At 36.8% G+C, this 20,341-nt stretch overlaps 1 protein-coding gene across 2 annotated transcripts; it reads right to left on the bottom strand.

Annotated features, from left to right (window-relative positions):
* Window positions 1-12,498: 12,498 nt before the first annotated feature.
* On the bottom strand, window positions 12,499-18,599 carry LOC306885023 (CCN family member 2-like). 2 transcript variants are annotated; one of them, XM_079441332.1, is made up of 5 exons: window positions 18,454-18,599; window positions 17,397-17,613; window positions 16,980-17,243; window positions 16,097-16,308; window positions 12,499-14,044 (listed from the first exon to the last, which is right to left on the bottom strand). In XM_079441332.1, the coding sequence occupies exons 1-5, from the start codon at window positions 18,508-18,510 to the stop codon at window positions 13,739-13,741; spliced, it is 1,056 nt and encodes a 351-aa protein (XP_079297458.1). In that variant the 5' UTR covers window positions 18,511-18,599; the 3' UTR covers window positions 12,499-13,738. The 2 variants fall into 2 exon arrangements, with proteins under 2 accessions (XP_079297458.1, XP_079297459.1); XM_079441333.1 differs by having other exon boundaries at window positions 12,505-14,044; window positions 16,992-17,243; window positions 18,454-18,597.
* Between the last annotated feature and the right edge of the window lie 1,742 nt (window positions 18,600-20,341).

Genomic DNA, 20,341 nt, shown 5'->3' with positions numbered 1-20,341 from the left:
GGCAGTCGCTGCAGGAAGAGATGGTTCGGTTAAAGTCAGGTATCTATTTTACAGCACTGTTGAAAGTGTCCTGATGGTATACTATTTCCACTGGATTTTCAAAGTATGTCGCTCCTAATACGCACTTGAAAATGTGCACATGCAATAAGAAGTAAGTGCGTAAGACTGTCTCAGGTCAGGTCTGAAAAAAAAAAACAAAGCTCAGTGCCCTTAACCCACACTATCTCTAAGATTACTTCGTTTTTGAGATTAAGTGCATCCCATCATTCATCAGCTTTAAGAACTCATGTGGCCTCAACGCACGAGAATTCAAGGAAAGCTTTTAGATGATTTGGTGGCAAATCATGAGAATTTGAGGAAAACTATACTAACTATTAAGGGTGTGTGATATCTGCGATAATATCGTAATTGCTGTTTTAACGATGTGTGATTTGACATTATCAAGTATATCGGGAAAAAACTAATAAAACACACCTACAGAGTGCACGCTTACATTAGTAAAATCTAGTATGTTAGACTAGTGCGCGCGCGCATTTCTTTCACTGCAAGATTCAGTCTATTAAAATGCAATTAAAATGATTACAGCATTCAAGATATGCGGGCAGAAAATTGATATATTTACATAATTTTATATAGTTAATATCACATGCAGAGTACCATTTTTCTCTCCAAAAATCAGCATGATTATAAATGGGATATTGATTTTATACAACAGTTCACAGAATATGAAGAATATAAAAAAATTGGAGTCAGCTGTCCACAGTAGTCCTTAAGATACCAGCACAATAACACACTTAGCAAAATCCGTCTAATTATCGGTATTGATAAAATCCCAGAAAATATTGAGATATCTATTTTTTTTCTTTCTTTTTTTTGTCAATATCGCACACCCATACTAACTATACTAACTAAACTATACTAAAACTATACAACTATTCATAATATATTATTTTACATTATATATATATATATATATAATTACATATATTAATTTGGGAGCAAAACATAAGAATGTAAGGAATATTTCACAGTGCAAGTTAAACTATTAGAAACTACATACAATTTGGTAGCAAAATGTGAGAATTTGAGGAAATCTGTATAGTGTAAGTTACATTAATTAGTTGTTACATATAATTTAGGAGCAGAACATGAGAATCTGAGGAAAACTTTACAGCCTAAGTAAAATGAATTATATAATTTGATTGAAAAAAGAATTCAAGGAAAACTTTTAATTAAACTATTTACATACAATTTGGTAGTAAAACAAGAATGAGGAAAACTTTAATGTGCAAGTTAAATTAGATATTGAATACATGAGAATTCGAGAAAAAACTTGTGTAAATTAAATTAATTTCTATATTACATATAATTTGGGTAGTAAAGCGAGAATTTGAGTAAAAAATATAAGTTAAATTAAGTAGTTATGACATAATTTGACAATTAATTAGTTGTATAATTTGGTAATGTGTTGCACATTATGGTGTAGAGATGAGTATGTGTACAATTGAATATATGTATTTTGTAAAACACTAGCACCTGTTTTATATCACTTAATTAGAAGCATCACAATGACTAAACTCCCTCGTCTGTTACATAAGGACTTCTGATTTATTTATTTTTTTAAGTGCATAGTTAAAAATCAAAATATGTAAATAAAAGCTACTTGCATTTTTACAACACCATGCTGTAAGTGTGTATCATCAGCGAATCAGTTCGGCTAGCAGTTCTACACACACACGATCTTCATGAAAACTTGAACACTTGGGGCAAATACTGGAAATATGTCATGTACTGTAAATAGACAAGAGATCAAATACAAAGAGCGCAAGTGTGGGCATTTTGATAGGCCCTATGCGTTCGTCCACACTTCTTAGGTCAATATTGCTCAAAATCTTTTGCACGTGACTTTTTTTTTTTAATGCCAAGGAATGTGCAAACAAATCTAGCAAGACAATGATGTTACATTTTTGGGCAATGCATTATAAACATTTCTAAGACCCTGCACTGCTGCCTCTTCAGGACATGGTGCCCCTGGCCATGAGCCCAATTGCCCATATGGTTACTCAGACCCTGTGCCTGGCATGCTCATGACAGTTCATCAGAGATGTGTTGATGTCCGATTGATGAGCGTCTCAGCGAATAATTTCAAATTTGGGTGCAAGCCCTTCCTCCGCTGAGTCCTCATAGTGGCCGGTTCGTTCTGTCAGGTGTGGGTGAAGGGATGAGAGCGAGGACTCACTTGCAGGAGGAAATAGTGCTTTATTAACAAAAAAATTTAATGAACAACAAGAACTACCACGTAGGGGAAAACAGGCAGGACAAGGCAGGATAGGACTTCAAACAGGGTAACATTGACAACGAACCGGCACAGGACTGCAAACACAAGGAGATTATAAAGGGAGCAAATGAGGAAGGTAACGAGAAAAAACAGGTGGGGCAAATTAACCAATAATCAGGAAACAAGGTGGGTGGGGTCAAGACAATTGACGTGAGAGCACATGGCTCACACAAAACAAAAACACAAGCACATGGCCAGCAAAACAAAAATCACTAGCCATGTGCAACACAGGACACGAACACGCAGCTAATGAGGAGACTCATAAGCCGCATGTTCACAAAGCATGACAAACATGAAAGCACACAAGCTGCGTGCAACACAGAGCAAAACAAAACAAGAAAGCACGTGAACCGAAACCGAACCGCGCCGAACAAAACACACACACACACACACACAGAGGAGCACACGGCCCGAGTGAACTCGAAATCGCACGCTCCCACAACAAGAACAAACCTGGAGCGTGAGTGTCCGTACCCCGACACGAAACCAGAACTGAGTCTGCACAAGACAGGAGTGCCGGGATCCGAACACCATGCCCCAACATGAAACGGAGCACGCAGACAAGAGAGTGCGTGGCTCGAGCACAATCGAAGCCGCGCGCTCACCAGAAAACAAGACAAGAAGGGAGTGTCAGAGCTCTGTCACAAAACCATGAATAAAGTATCAGCACGTTGTGCTGATAAATTTTACTGCATGTATGCAGTAAAAGTTGGCACGTCAAACCTTGAAAATACTTGATTTGATATAATTTACATTTAGTCATTTAGCAGATGCTTTTATCCAAAGTGACTTATAGGACAATGCAAGCAATCAAAATCAACAAAAGAGCAATGATATGTAAGTGCTAGAACAAGTCTCAGTTAGCTTAAAGGTCCCATGCAAGGGCGTAGTTTTGGTTTGAACATTGGGGGAGTTAAAGTAGACCCCGGGTCATGCTCCCTCTTAAGGTTTATTTATTGGACATTCAATCCCCCCCCCCACCTACAATCCCTGCCGGCCCGAGACTCGAACCCGCAACCTTTGGATTACGAGTCCGACTCTCTAACCATTAGGCCACGACTTCCTTCCACGACTTTCCACGACTCTTTTGTCTGTGTGCTCCGTTTCATGTTGGGGCATGGTGTTCGGATCCCGGCACTTCCCTATGTTTACATAGGATATAATATATTTTATATTATTTAGACACTTAGGCTATAGTTTGACAGCATGTTCTAATTCAATACGGGACTTCAATATGGTCAATTTATAAGTCAATTTAACATTTTCTTATGTTGATATTATTTCTTACTCCTTAACAGTTCATCAGGCTCTTAATGATTTAATCTGTGCCATCACTGGAATATCTGAAGGTTTCTCCATCACTCATCATTAGAACCCATTGGCTCTCGATTCTGACTTGTACTTGCTCTTATGAAAAAGTACCATAGTTCTTAACTGTAGCATTTGTTATAATAAGGCTAGCCTATTAATAATTTCCAGGCCAATAATGACTTTTTTTATTAATCTATATTGCATTTGTTATGAGAAACAACAGCCTTTACAGCCTAACCATTTGGAGACGTCCTGCTGTAGACGCTGAGTTGCAACTTCTTCATCTGGTGCTTCTCCATCCGGATCAGATTCTGGGTCAAACTGAAAAGCTTGATCGACTGCGTGTCTACGAGCCATTGCGATACATCCACTGTCAACATTAGCGCATCGCAAGCTGGTTAAGGCCACACAGCCACCCTCCACCTTGCCCCGCAAGTACTAGGGACCACTTAGGCCTATATAAAAGCATCCAAAAAACAGCATGTCATGGGACCTTTAAGGCAGTATATGTAGCAAGTTTTTTTTTATAGAAAAATAATAGAGCATGCTAGTGTTAGAGGATTTTTTGCTTTTGTTAATTGTATAATAAAGAAAAAGAAAACAAATAGATAAAATACAAAAAGGTTAGAAAAGCTGGCGTTTGTGTGTGTTTGTGTGTTTAAAGAATAGATTTAGAATAGAGAGTGCTAGAGTTAGAGAGTCAAATAAAGATGGACGAGATGTGTTTTTAGCCGATTCTTGAAGATGGGTAAGGATTCAGCTGCTCGGATTGAGTCAGGCAGGTCATTCCACCAGGAGGGAACAATTCAATTAAAAGTCTGTGAAAGTGATTTTGTGCCTCTTTGGGATGAACAATAAAGCGACGTTCACTTGCAGAATGCAAGCTTCTAGAGGCACATAAGTCTGAAGTAATGAATTTAGGTAAAGTGTTGCAGAGCCAGTGGAGGTTTTGTAGGCAAACAGTAATGCCTTGAATTGGTAGCTATTGGTTGCATTGGTAGGAATGACCGATGCATACTTACAGATGAATCAATCATAACACCTTCAGTCCTGTTGTGAGGTTTTATAATAGTTTACAACTGCGACTACAATATAACAAATTCATTTGAGGAATTTACAGTATTTTTTTTTACAGTAATTTCATCTTAAAAGCCTTGAATCCATTTCATTTAAATATAAATAAATAAAATGAATGAATTGTATAGGCATTTCTGGAAGCTGTTTCCTAGGCAGGGTTTTGTAAAAGATCTCTTTGCACTCTGTTTATCTACCAATTGTTCCCGTTTCCCAGCATCTGTCAGTGTCTGAACCCTGTGAAAGGCTTTTATAGTGATGTGTCTCTTCATCAGCCTGAGGTTTTGTGTTTCAGGCCTCATCTCTGACAGCACAGATACACTGATCTGATTCCATCTGTCTGTCTCAGACAGATATTTCTACTTTCAGAATCACTGTTTTAAAAACAAATTAAGGATTTTCTTAACCAAATCTTACTCTTAACAGCCAGAATTATGAAATCGGTGTAGAAGAGAGCATACATGCATGCTTTCATGCTGCTTTACACACTCTGTATTTAGCGCAGGGAAGACCTCACTGCATTAAACAAAATGTGAGTTCACTGACGGAAGCATACTGTGGCCTGCACCAATGAAAGACTGCTTTTTGTTCTGCTGAGCTTTGCAGATCTCAATATAAAGATTAGAAGTCAAATGACAGACTCACCATAAATCACACCAGACCATTTCCAACAATATCAGCAGCCAATGAAGGATGATCCAGTTCAGTTGTGAAACAGAAAAAAGAGAGGCAGAGAAAACATATCAGAAATACATTTGAAGACAGATATAGCCTAACATAAAAAGCATACTTAGTTTATGTTATTATTATTATTATTATTATTATCATTATTTATTTGCCACTTAGTAAAAATGTACATGTCATCTCACTCCAAAAAAAAAAAAATAATAATAATAATAATAATTGGTCCAAGGATATTCTTAAATTGTGAATATTCTTGGGCCTGCATTTTTGGTAATATATTATTAAAATCTTAAGTTTGATTTCAAATATATTTTTGTTCACTTTTGTATGAAAAATCATTAACTTCAGTCATTATTGATTTACTATTATGATTTAAAAAAATTATTTTACTCACAATTCCTACACCATAACATATTTTGAGTTTAACATAACTAGAATAATGTATATTTATCATAAAAAATACCCATGGAGCATTAATATTTTATTAATTTACATGACTTTCCTATGTCTAGAAATCACACTTTAAAATAATGAATTCAATGATAGTTTAAACAGCTGCTAAAAATAATAAACAAATGTTTGTGAAACAAATCCATCATAAAAATTATGCTGACTTAACTTAAAAAAATTGAGGAAACCCGTTGCCTTAAAATTATTAAATAAATAATAATTGAAAAAAGTTAAAGGGGACCTTTTATGCAAAAATCACTTTTATAATGTGTTAGAACACAGTTGTGTGGCCGCAGTGTGTGAAAACAACCAGCCTATAATGGTAAAAATCCATCCACTCATTTTATTATAATCTAAAAAAATCATAAACAGTCTCTCAGAAGTCTCTCAGTTTCAGATTCTCCCTCTGTTCACGTCACCGAGGGGAAAAAGTCCCACCCATTAGTGACGCTGCCCTATAGACACAGCCCTGAGTGAGAAGCTGTGGTACGCCTCCGCCGTTACCGTTACTGATTACTGCAAGATTGGCAATTTTAACATGCTATAAAAAAATATCTGTTGGGTATTTTGAGCTAAAACACACTCTGGGGATATCAGAGACTTATTTTACATCTTGTTAAAAGGAGCATAATAGGTGCCCTTTAAGTGAAAATTGACAATTCACTTAACTTATACTTTTTTTATTATGAATTGTTTAATAATATTAAGGCAACGGCTTTCCTCATTTTTTTTAAGTTAAGTCAACTTATCACTTTTTACAGCGATAAGAAGCCTATTTATGAAATATTGTGTCATCAAGCAGCACACAGACTCAACCAGAGTAAAACAAGCAAAGTTTCACAAAAGTAAAATATTTCATTGTGTTTGGGGCAAAAATCTGCACTCCTTGAATGCCGAATTTGGGGGCTGTAGCTAACGGCTGTAATCACTGTAAAAAAAAAAAAATGTTTTTAAAAATTGTTGTTTCATCTTAAAATAATTTGTTAGCCTGCTGACTTAAAGTTTTAATTTAGTCAACTAAAATATCCCAGTTGTCCCTTAAAGGAACACTCCACTTTTTTGGGAAATTGGCTCATTTTCTATCTCCCCTAGAGATAAACAGTTGAGTTTTACTGTTTTTTAATCCATTCAGCCGATCTCCGGGTCTGGCGGTAGCACTTTTAGTGTAGCTTAGCATAGATCATTGAATCGGATTAGACCATTAGCATCTCGCTCAAAAGTGACTAAAGAGTTTTGATAATTTTCCTATTTAAAGCTTGAGTTTTCTGTAGTTACATCGTGTTCTAAGACCGACGGAAAATGAAAAGTTGCGATTTTCTAGCTGGGGTATATGATATAGCTTGGGACTGCTTTCAGGCGCTGCGTCATATCACTGCGCCTGCTGCACCCATGGTACGGCAGCAAAGTTCCTGGATTATTACGCCGGAACGAGAGTATAGTTCCTAGCCATATCAGCCTAGAAAATCGCAACTTTTCATTTTCCGTTTTTTCGAGAAAAATAACTAATAATCTTAAACTGTGCTCCTCACACAAAGCTATTGTATGACTCTTCAGAGGATTTCAGTTATCGTACTCAAAACACATGGACTGTTCCATGATCATTTTATGTTGCTTTTCATACTTTTTAGAGCATGTCACTCTATGTTTTTGTTATATGGAAAATATGGCTAAACACTTTCAAATGTGAAGTGGGGATTACAGAGGTGCCTTTAATACACAGGAAAAATCCATGTTTAGGCAACCTGAGAATACAGTTTCCAAAGAGAAGAGAAGAGATGCCATTACATAAAGATTAAAGGTTAGGATAAAATGGCCTTTATTGTGTTGAGAGTTACTCATAAACAGTGAAGTCTATGGTGCATAGACTTGTGTTTTCATTTTATGTGGGAATTGCCACAGCATGCCAACAGAGCTTAATATGTACATAACTGGAATATTTCTTTAACCTTATTCCAAACAAACAAGGATGAGTTTGTTTCCTCTTTCTGACACTTGTGAGTGGTGACAAAAGTGCAATAGTCTGCAATACTGCTTAAAGTATTATATAACATAATCCTCTCCACCAGTAAGCTGGTGTGTGGTGGGCGTTCTGGCGCACTATGGCTGCCGTCGCATCATCCAGGTGGATGCTGCACACTGGTGGTGGACGAGGAGACACCACCCCTCACAATGTAGAGCGCTTTGAGTGCTTAGAAAAAGCAGAAAAGCGCTATATAAATGTAATGAATTATTATTATTATTAACATATCAGTGAAAGCATCAGTGCAAATGAAGTGTGCTTAGTTGAATGAGCACTTGTAGAATACTTTGAATCTTAAAAGTGCATTTATTTTCTGAACTTGCAGATAATAAAATATTAACAAAATAAAAGGCCACTTGAGTGTACTTAAAGAGAGTTCACTTCCATGACTATGTTTCTTAACATGCTTATAGACCTCTTAAAATGTACTTTGAAATAATGTCAAAGTAAAAGTTTTACTTTTACTACTAAATTGCAACTTCATCATTACAAATGTTTAATTACATATACTATTTTAAACACATGATGTACAAGTTTCAGTAGAAATTATATTATAGTATTTAGTTCATCATAAATACTTGACAACAGAATAATTACATATAAAGATGAACTTAGGTCCTACATAAGTGGCAAAATAAATATCACTCCTCAACAAAAGTTCAACTAATTTCACTGAACATAAATGTAAACTATGAAGCTTTTTTTTTTTATTTAATTGTAACTTGCTATTAACGCTTTGAAAACATTAAAATAAGTTTGCAAGTATATTCTATCACACTTAAAACACTCAAATGCTGATTCAGATGATGATTTAATCACCAAAACCTTTTAGTGATTTTTAATCACAGGTGTACTAGTTCATCTCCAAATAAAAATTCTGCATAATTCATTCACCCTCATGTAACTCTAAATCTGTATGGCTTTACAATAAGGTTCATTAGTTAACAGTAGTTAACAACATTAGTTAAAATGAACTATGAACAATACTACTACAGCATCCTACGATTATTAATCTTAGTTAATGCTATTTTCAGCATTTACTAATGCATTATTAAAATCACAAGTTGTGTTTGTTAACATTAGTTAATGCTTTGTGAGCTAACGTGCAAACTAACAATGAATGATTGTATTTTTATTTACTAATGTTAACAAAGATGAATAAATACTGTAATAAATGCATTGTTCGTTGTTCGTGTTTGTTAATACATTAACTAATGTTAACAAATTGACAACTTATTGTAAAGTGCCATTGAAGAAATGTAAATGTCTCTGTTTTTTGCTTTGTTAATTTTCATACAATATATGTCATGAAAATCTTATTTTGTCAGGAGAAAAAAAAAAGTCACACAGATTTGGAAAATGGGCCAAATTATAATATGTGTTGCGATAGACCAGACTGAGTTGGATCCATTTGCAGCTTTTATTAAGATTGGTCAAACAGGCAGGGTAAAATCACCAGCAAACTGAGCAATAGAGGCGAGGCAGAGACAGAGTCGAGAAAACAGGCGGAAGGTCGAGGCAGGCGGCGAGAATCAAAGGTCCAATAAACAAATCCAAGTCGGGGCAGGCAGAGAACAATCAGCAACGTAACACAGTCCAGGGTCGAGAGGTACAAAACAAACACGGGTAATAACGCTCAGAAATGACAGCCGGGGCAAATCAAGACTTCGCAATGAGGTGCTGTGTGTGAATGGCTTTTATGCGTGTGTGTTAATGAGATGCAGGTGTGGAGTGCAATCAGTCCCAGGTATGAGGCATGATGGGAATTGTAGTCTGAGGTGGCGTGCAACAGTTAGTGTAGTGCAAGAGTTCATGTGGTGAACGAATGACCTCTGGTGGTGAGTTAATGGAAGTTCATGGCCAGGATTCGTGACAATATGATGATTTTTCATAATAAAACAAAAAAGCAACATATCTTTTATTTGAATCATTTACATGATTTTTAATTTATACAATGATTCATTTTGTTAAATAAAATCCTCTTGGTCTAACCAACGCAATGACATTAAAACTCTATTCTATTCTATTCTATTCCAGTCCAGAAACTTGTTAGGGCCACTCTTTCAAAGAACCAGAGACTGTCACAGAAATATTAATACATTAAGCCTATATAAATCCATACACAGCATTATCTGCTTAACTACTAAAAATGACAGACTGCATAAAATATCAGACATGAAAGGACAAAAAAAAAACTAATTACTGTATATTACAGTCTCAAACCCTGAACAATAGGTGATATGACAATCAGCATTCAGCTTGAAGAACTTAACATTCATCTCTGCTGTTTTCTCTCTAGACGAACCACTTCACATCCCATCACAGCTCAATAAAATCTTCTGATATGCAGACTACACAGCTATTATTGGACTCCTAAATAACAATGCTCAAATCCCTTACTGACCACATCAGCAAAACAGCATGAAGACAACACCCACAACAACACATCAAAAACACTAAAGCACAGTTGTAACACTTTGAAATCTCGCTAAAAATCACCCGTACAGACTTACCACTTTACTCTTCATAAAACAATGCCTACTTGAGCATCTAGCCTATCTTTAATAACTGCATTTGCCCTACAATTTCTACTTTGAACATAATAAACCTACAGGCTAGCGTATGCCCAGACCCTAATGCACCTGCACTCTAATACATTACATAACATGTTAATAACCTGACTATACACCCATCCCTCTGAATGAACCCAGCATATCATATGTGTTGTTTCTCGGTGAGTTGTATCTGTTTTACTGGAACTGAGCTGTTTGCTTTGCCGTAACACATGCAAAGCAAAAACTCTCTGGTCGTTAATAATAGGCTACATTTAGTTCAGCTTCTTCTCCACTTTTCCCTGTTTTCTCTACTCTGTGATGTAACATGCTTCCAATGGAGTTTGAAAAGTTGTTGTATGGTGCATGTGTTTCATAAAACATTGCATTTCCAGGGTTTTGATTTTAACCCATTTTTCAGGGGTGGGTGAGCCAAAATGAAGGTTTCAGCACACCTGTACAATGCTATCACAGTTTACACCATTAAGGAGAGATTTTTGCCCTACAATGAGGGAGTCCTCAAGGTCATGTAAGAATACTGAACACTTGGATGCTTTGAAAGCATTGGTTTCCACATGAGATTGTACAAAACAGCTGTAAACCCAAAACCCATTTGCGTTAAACTGCTCTTCTTTTTCCCTCGAACACATGTTTGCATTCTCGCGACATTTAAGTGAGGGGGAGATGCGCGAGAGATTGCTCATTTCTCTGCAGTAAGATAAATAACACAATAATAATGCATTTGCATTACATAACTCACAGCTGCTGACACGGATAGAAACGGAGCCATATGTTTCAAATCTGCATTACGCAACTGAAACTAATTGAAATGGTCGGACATTGCGAAATAAAAACATAAAATGACAACAGTGATTGAGCACCGCATAGGTCTCACGCCAGAATAATGCAATAATATATCTATGCAATAATGTTCAAATCACAATCTCTTTCTGCTGCTGTGGGCGATGTGGTGGTAAAATATCTGGAAACTGGTTGTAGGTTCAACACACAGCAGGTTAATGCAGATGAGCCATTGAGACATTTAACCCTACTTCAGAAGGGATCTCTGTATAGGGCTACTCTCACAAAACTTTGCCCATATATCAAAAGAAAGAAGGAAATTATCTTTTGCATAATGCAAATGAAGCCTTTATTCATTCAAAAAACATTGGTGTTTGCATTATGGAATTAGTGTCAGTTAAAGGAATAGATCAACCAAAGCCCTACATCACTTGCTCATCTGTGGATCCTCTGCAGTGAATGGGTGCCATCAGAAAAAGATCCAAAATGATAATAATAATTCCCAAGCTGCTTGTTTGTAAACAATTTTTTTTTAAACGAGTGTAAATTAATGTTGTGTTACGTTGGCCACTGTCTCAGGTGGAGATAGAAACAGTCACTCTGCAGATTAGATGAACAAGCAACGTGCATGCAGCCAACCTCAATAACACAACAACTGCAGCAGAGCATCCTGAGCCTCTGCCAGAAATATCAATTAAGCTCCGTCTCTCTGTGTTTCTACACACGCCTGCTTCATCTAGAAAATGTTCTGCCAGTATTTCCACCATTTCTAAATTCTTTAGGCATTATATTTAACAATAAATTCTAATACAAAGTCAAAAAGTTTAATAAAAAAATCTTAATATATTTTATAAACACTTCATATAGATGCAGAATGAAAATAATGACAGTATAATGTTTACAATTCCTGCTAATTCTTCTTTTTCTAATGTAGGCTAAACTTCAGACATTTCTGATTTGATTATTTTGGTGAAAACATTAATAAAACAATTGAAATCAATTGTATTAATATTCATATTAAATATAATTTCCAACTATTCATTTAACTAAAATTATTTTAACATACGTTAAGGTTACTTTTTTATATAGCAGCAAAGAATATAGAAAAAAATGTTTTCATTGTGAGCTTATCGTGAATTTTAGAGCACTTTTACCTCTGTAGACCTGTAACTCTATTAATACTTGTGTATTAATCATATTAAATGTGCAGTTGCCTTTTATTGTTGCCATATTAAGTGACTTTAAAAATCAATAATCCACAGAATATATATAAAAATATAATTTCTTTATTGGAAAATAAAAGTGCATCAGAAAAGAACTCGCTGGTATCATTGCCAGGTGATTACAATGAACACAGAGTAATACAGTACACATACAAAACTACATAAATTAGTACAATCTGTACACGGTCTTCTTACAGTATTTACACAAGGTGTATTTGTCATTGTTTGGTTCCTTTCATTTCCTATTAAATAAACAGTAAACAACTTAGGCAGTATCTCATTATCTGAGCCTCATTTGTTGGAGTGATTTCTTCCCAAAATACTTTGGGACTCATTAGTGATTTTCATACTTGACAGATTGGATTCAATTAGATACAAATATTAAAAGTTATTAAGGTCAGTTGATAAATATTATTCCTTGTTTTAAGGTAAAAACAAATATCGTAAATAATGATAACCCAATTGACAAATTAAACAAACAAACAAAAAAATACATATCAAGTGTATGATTACATTATTGTCCTTTCGGTCTATTCCTGTATTCAGGAAAACGTTCTAGAAATTAACTCATTATATGAATGTCCACAATGTCTTAAAGGAATAGTTTACCCCAAAATAACTCAAATAATAAATTTTAAAAATCATTAAAATATGTAATTGTTTAAGCCCACACTATTCCAAACCTGTGGCACAAAAGGAGAATTTTTTAAAGAAACCTCATGCAGCTTTTTCTACACAATGCCATTGTATAGTGATCGATTTAAATGTCAATCTGTTTCCTTATGCCAAATTACATCATGGCTTCAGAATTTGGAAAATAGTGAAATACTTGTATGGACTATATTTTTGCATATTATGCTTTACAAATATGGTGACTATAAATTTTCATTGTATGGAAAAGAGCTGCATCAAGATTCTTCAAAAACTCTTTTTGAGTTCTGAAAACAGTTTATAGGTTTGAAACAACATGAGGTTGAGTAAATGATGACAGAAATGTCATTTTTGAGTGAACTATCTTTCTAACACAAAGTTCTCAGTGCTTTAGGTCTGCTATAGCAGGACCAGTCAAACAGCCAGATGACTTCAGAGCTTCACAAAATACAAAACAAGAGAAGAAAAGTTTGCGGGGCCATTATCGATGCCCACTTCATGTCAAACATTCTCGTTTTTTTTTTTTTTTTCTGCTCACTAGACGTGAGAATTTCAGGGTCCAGTAAAACACAGAGCTGCCTCGTGTGCACATGTGCTTGATCGTCAGTGTGTGTGTGTTACACCGGACAGCTCCTCACATGTCATTATCATAGTCCCCGATCATTCTCCGTGAGTTTGAGGCGAGGAAGATATCGTTCTCACGGGGGCAATCGTGATGACAGGAGCAGGTCTTAATGAACATCATCTTCTTCCTGAAGGAGTCTCCCTCGGGACAGCGGAACTCTACCTCGGCCGTGACGGTGGTGTGAGGCGTGCAGCAGCGGCCGTCTGTACACACCCCGCAGAACTTCGGCTTATACAGCCTGACGCTCTGGCATCCGGACAGTTCGAAACGCATCCCGCGCTGGCTCTTTGGTGTCCGCACACACTTCTTCCCTCTCTGTAAAGAGGAAGAGGTGGGCTATTAATATTTGAGATGGTTTGTGATGGGTTTACTGAAAAAGGCCAAAAGCAAACTCAACAGCACTTTCAACTAAAAATGGAAAACATTTTATGCGTTTTGGATGTTTATTTACGTGACAATGCTGTTTTGGTGGTCAAAAATAAACTGGTTTTAAAGTGCAAGTTTTTGAAAACGACAACATTTTTCGTCTCAATGTAAATCTACAAAAATGTGAAATTGTGAAAATGGTGACATCGCCAACTACTGGCCTGGCATGCATAATTCAGCATTTTTTTTCTGTGTGAACCAAGATCATTTTGACAATGTTGTCGCCTGTACGTGAAACTTTTCAAAAATGCAAAGGAAAGATTTTCAGTTTTTAGTACAATCATTGTTGTCTGCCTCATAAATATTGTTCATTATGCTCCAATAGCGTTAAAAAAAAGCTTATTTTTCAGGCTAGATCAGCCAGTGCGCATGCACACTCCTGAGTGCACTTCTCAGAACAGTTTCTATAGCCTCTAATGGCAGCTGCAGTGACGCGATGACTTTACTGATAAGCAATTAGCTCTATTTTACTAAGAAGGTGGGACTTCGTTTGATAGAGCGTTATGATATTATAACATGAGTGTTGCATTTTTCCCCATTCAAAACTATACGAGTGACATGTCTTGGGTGTTCTACAGTCTTTGGTTTTTATTCTGGTGGTAACAGACATCAGTATTCAAGGAAGCGATAGGATAGAGTTAAGGCCTAGTTATACATCGTTTTCTACTCCTGGAGGGCCAACGTCCCAGAGTTTAGCTTCAAACAGCTCTAACACACTTGCCTGGAAGGAAGTTTCTAGCAAGTCTGAAGACCTAGATTAGCTGGTTCAGGTGTGTTTAATTAGGGTTGGAGTTAAACTGCAGGACAGTGGCCCTTCAGAAACAGTTTTGGACAGCCTCTTTCTTTTCAAGCACTCAGATCACTTGCATATATGCTGTTGTCTGCGCAGGCTGCATGCAGAGGGTGTGCTAGGAAATCAGTTGTCTGTGCTGATGACGGAAATTTACATCACGCAAACTGTGAGTCGGTACGAAACACGGACATGGGAGGTAACCTTTCAGCTTTACTTTCAAAGTCTGTGCCATTAAATAGCTATAAATGTGGTGATAGTTTAAATAACTTGATTAATTAGTTAATTACTTTAGAGTTGGGGGAAAAAAGGAAACAACATCAAATTAAAATAAAAAGACGTCAATAAATATCTCCCACTCAAACTCGACTGGTTAAAAATTTGGACTTGACTCAAGACTCAGCAAGGTGGACTCATACCTTTAGTATGCTTTACTAAATTGCTCAGATTTTCTTCAGGAGCCAAGACAGAAGTTGACATGAACTGGTAGCACAACAGATTTTACTCTAATGCACCGTGCAACAATACAAAAAATGCATACTTGCGTCACATTATGGACTGCAATTTTAGTAGGCATTATGTAATGTATGGAGCCCTGCACATGACGTAGACAATAAATAAACAAATAGAAATCATGACCATGAATAAAAAATTTGTTTCGAAGATTAATTAGTTCTCTTGTTTTAGGTAAACTGTGGTCATGTTGTACTAATTCATTCCCATTATTTACTAATTTGTTCCCATGTGACACAACTCAACACAGTCCAACGTGGCCATGATTTACCTAAAACGAGGGAACAAATGAATACATCATGGAAATAAATTCTTAATCTGTGGCCACGATTTCTGTTTTTTTTTTTTTGCATGCCATCTTCAGGGCTCTGTAGTTTCTGGCCTTAAGGCCAGGGTATACTTAATTTTCCATGTTCCATCTAACACACGCTTAAGTGTGCTAACATTTTTACAAGCATACTCTATTGATTGTGAATGTGGACTGACACAGTGGGTGTACGCGCACTACACAGAGGACCTTTTGTTTTAGAGTGCTCAAATTATCAGTGCTCAAGATGAAATTTACGTCACATAGTCTGTCCGCGAGCCAGAGCAGACCAAGGCCAGTGTATGTTTTGTTTAACTTAGTGCTCTCTTACCTTGATGTCCTTTTCCAGCTCTGCATTGCAGGGGCGGATCATGCACATGCGAGTCTGCCGCTCCAGCTGGCATTGCTCATTGTCGTTGGTTACACGAGAAGAAACCCCCATGCCACAGGTTGCAGAGCATTCGCTCCAGTCAGTGGTCTGAACGATGCAGTTGTCCCTTGCGCTCTCAGGCTGGACATCCTGACCGGATAGTTCTCTATATGCTGAAAGAAGAGGAAGTGCAAGTTAAATTCTTGCGCTGATGATCATAACAACTTGGAAAGCATATTATTGCCATGCAGTGCAGCTAGTAAAATGAGTTTAGTCAAATTTGGAAATTCACAGTGTCCATATTTCAGAATGTGACCCTGGACCACAAAGCCAGTCATAAGTAGCACGTGTATATTTGTAGCAATAGCCAACAATACATTATATGGGTCAAAATGATCAAATTTTCTTTTATGCCAAAAATCATTAGGATATTAAATACAGATCATGTTCCATGAAGATATTTTGTAATTCCCAACCGTAAATATATCAAAACTAGTGATATGCATTGCTAAGAGCTTAATTTGGACAACTTTAAATGTGATTTTCTCAATATTATGATTTTTTTGCACCCTTGGATTCCAGATTTTCAAATCTCAGCCAAATATTGTCATATATCCTAACAAACCGTACATCATTTGAAAGCTTATTTATTCAGCTTTCAGATGATGCATGAATCTCAATTTCAGGTTTTGACTGGTTTTGAGGTCCAGGGTCACATATTTCATTTATAGGTGCTCCCCTTCTCCCTTAGGCCCAATGAGTGCACTTTTAAGAGATTAGGAGATTTTGAAAAAGGCCAGCTGTTTCAACTTAGTGAAGCAAAATGAAAGAAAATTTGACTTGCCGATTGACCTACCAGCCATTGCTGACTGGAAGGTGTCTTCCTGTGGGATCTGGTCGCACACCCACTCCTCGCAGCATTTACCAGGGATCTGGACGCGTCTTGGGTAGGGACAGTCAGGAGAGGGCAGCCGTATATTGCTGGCACAGGTCGGCACGCAGCCAATCTCCCCATTCATGCAGACACAGTGATGTTTGCAGCTGGGCTGAAACGTCTCACCACTGCGGTAAATCACACCCCCCAGGTCACACGTCTGACCCTCTTGAGCTGCAACACATGCAACAGCCATAAGACAACTTCCTAACACTAAAAGGCTCCTACTTGTGGACAAAATGTATAGTGCAATACATGCAAAACATTTGAATTCTCTCCTCTTTACATAACACTCAATTACTTTCCAAAACGCAACATTACACTCACCCATGCAGATGCCTGTCTCAGTGTCGCTCAGCACACCATAGTCACAATAAAGGTCCTTATGATGGTCACATGGCTCCAGGAAAGAGCAGGGCTCTCCTGCCTGTCGGGCACACACCTTACAGCAGCTGCAGCCATCCAGCACTAGACTGGTGCCTACAGGACACAAAGGGCTCTCAGCCGGGCAGTCACAGGGCTGAGAGCAGTCCTCACACAGCGCCTGCACAGAACATGGCACAATGTTAGGGTTGCAACAGAAGCATTCTCTAATAAATCTGTGGTAATGATCATTTTATCAACTCCACAGATTATTGCATAGTATGCACTACTCTTGATTGCCACAAGGGGCAGATAATATGCATTACAGATGTAGATCTGTAATGTGGAAAGTGATGTTTTAGAATTACACTTGTGTAACACAAAGCATGTTTAAAATAATTATAGGTGTAGAAAATTATGACAGATTCAGAAAGTTCTGCTAAACTAAAAACAATTGGTGTACAATCAGAAATCGCTTGTACATTTAACAAACAATTAGTATCAGTGAATTAAACATTATAATGTGATGTAGAAAAACTTATATAGTATTTTCTTGTAAAACGTACTCCAGTGATCTTTGTTTTATTTCTGTCTTCGAAAAATCATTTTTTACAGTGTGCACTGAAAATAAAATAAAGTTAAAAATAATGTTACTTTTACATGATATATATGTAGAATATATTCATTCAAATGGTAGACTGGAGTCTTAGCAGTCAAAGCAGATTGGATTGAGATCACTGTTCTCAGCATCACAAAATCACATGCAAACACAAACCAGTAGTGACTTGCATAATATTCACATTAAATGTTATTATGGCCAAACTTTATTAGAATGCACTTAATTAAAGCTAATTAGAACAATTACCTAAACTAACCAACTCACCCTGCAAACAGTAGCACACTAATTGTCATTTCAAATGGTAGTAAAATAATTCATCCTTCATTTACATAAATCAGCTAATTCATGTCAATTCTGCTTTATTTATTTTGAATATACAGTATCACTGCTGTGTTCACTCACCGTATGTATAAGCAAGCAGAGAACGATGCATGATCTGGTGAATACTGTTCCAGCCATTTCCTCCAAGAGTTCCCTACAGAAGCACACACTCCACGGGTTTGTTTTGGTTCTCTGGTGTGTGTGATCGCTGTCAGGCTGCAGGATTTTAGTGGAGTGGAGAGCAGAGAGCCCCTCTTTAAATACTACCAGAATGGGGTGTAGCCCACCGGAGCCAAGCCATGCCACGCGACCCAGAGGGGTGAAAATATTTCAATTCCAGATGGTTTTCCAAAATGTTTGAAAACGCAAGAGATGCTGTCGACCAGCCTTTCAATTAATCATACCACAAATTCCAGAGCGTGCACATGGGAACAAGTCTGGTTTCTGCACATGGTTTGACAGCTGTTTATCTGAATATTAATGTGGGCCAGTTTGTGGATGGTTCAGGATGCTTTGGCAGATCATAGATTAGAATGTTGCATTCCAACAGTATCTGATAAACAATGTTTAGACGTCATACAAGTGATGTCTGAAATTTTGCATGCACGCTTCATGTTTGGACTGGCATTGCATTTAACAGCAAAAACAAAACTGACACACACAGGCTGTTTTGTTACAAAATTATTTCCCACCACATGATGTCATGCTAGACAGGGCTGCAGGGTAGAGGATATGACACGGCCCGCAATTTAATATTTGCTGAGACTAAATGACAAAGAGGACAGTGTGAAGTTGTGTTTAGTGGAAATCCAAAACAAGCTTATGAAATCCGTCTGTGTCAGGTGCAGAGAAAGCAACGTGGTAGAATGACAATATTTATTTTTTCCCTCCTTGCAAATATTTCCTGAAGCATGTCACTCTCCTGAGACAAAATGTACTCAATAACAGTAAGAGGTTCAAGCTAGACTTTTATATTCACATTTTACTGTAGGTGGTTGTCGAGCCATTGCTATTTAGTTGCTATCTATCTATTGTCCATACAATGAAAGTAGGACACAATTATATGGGCAAGAAATACATTTGTCAAAAACAGTTGGAACATTTTTTTTAAACTATGAAGTAAATGGTGACCATTTTAATTTCTGGATGCGCTAATATTAGATGTATTAAAGTTTATTGGCACATTCAGTAGTTAGCTAGCATTAGCATTGCCATTCTTTGTGTATTTAAGTACCGATACCACAATGGTGGATCATCATAATCCTTTTTTATGTAGGTTGATTTAGGTACGATGTATTAAAATGGAAATGTTTTCCTTTTACGTTTTTGAAAAGTTTTGCATACAGTTTTGAAGACAACATTGTCAAAATAATCCCATTTCTCACTGATTCACAAAAACAACTAAAATGCTGTATTATTCATGCCGGGCCAGTAGTTGGCGATGTCACTTTGTAAAGAAACACTATGCATGACGTCACCATTTTCGCAAATTTGCATTTTTGTAGTTTACAAGGATAAACATTCACAAGGATTTTAAAAACGTGCACCTTGAAACCCCTTTTCAGATATTTGTGTTTTCAGGCTCCCAAATCGCTGTTATTGTGTAAATGAATGAATGGCCAAAATTCGTAATGAGTGCAAGGTTTAGTGAAACACTGCGGATCGCATCATTTCAACATTGCGAAGTGCACTGAGGAAGCGACAATTTTTATATCATTTTAACTATTATGAGTGAAGAGCAATGTGAATCTTTACAAAACACTGTTTATTTCTTAATATCAACTTTTTTACTTTTTTCTAATACTAGAATTGTTCAAATGTCATGCTAGTTAAACAAATTTACCACAAAATAACCTCAGAACATGTCTCTGTTTGACAGTGTGTTAAAGCTTTTCAACTATGTTTGCTTTTTCCAGGTTTCTATAAGTTTTGCACGTGCGGCCCCCTGGATATCTGCTGCAAACAGAGC

This window comes from Barbus barbus (genome assembly GCF_936440315.1).
Source record: "Barbus barbus genome assembly, chromosome: 19".
In the NCBI taxonomy this organism is placed as follows: domain Eukaryota; kingdom Metazoa; phylum Chordata; class Actinopteri; order Cypriniformes; family Cyprinidae; genus Barbus; species Barbus barbus.
Note: the sequence above shows the minus strand (reverse complement) of the source record. Positions and strands in the feature narration are given on the sequence as shown.

Excerpts from the sequence above, each read along its gene's own strand:
- LOC306885023 (XM_079441332.1), bottom strand. The coding sequence starts at position 18,510 with ATGGCTGGAACAGTATTCACCAGATCATGCATCGTTCTCTGCTTGCTT. Across the intron at positions 16,309-16,979 it reads AATGGCTGGTAGGTCAATCG|CATATAGAGAACTATCCGGT; the intron begins GCAAGTCAAATT and ends CTCTTCTTTCAG. Across the intron at positions 14,045-16,096 it reads AGCTGGAAAAGGACATCAAG|AGAGGGAAGAAGTGTGTGCG; the intron begins GTAAGAGAGCAC and ends TCCTCTTTACAG.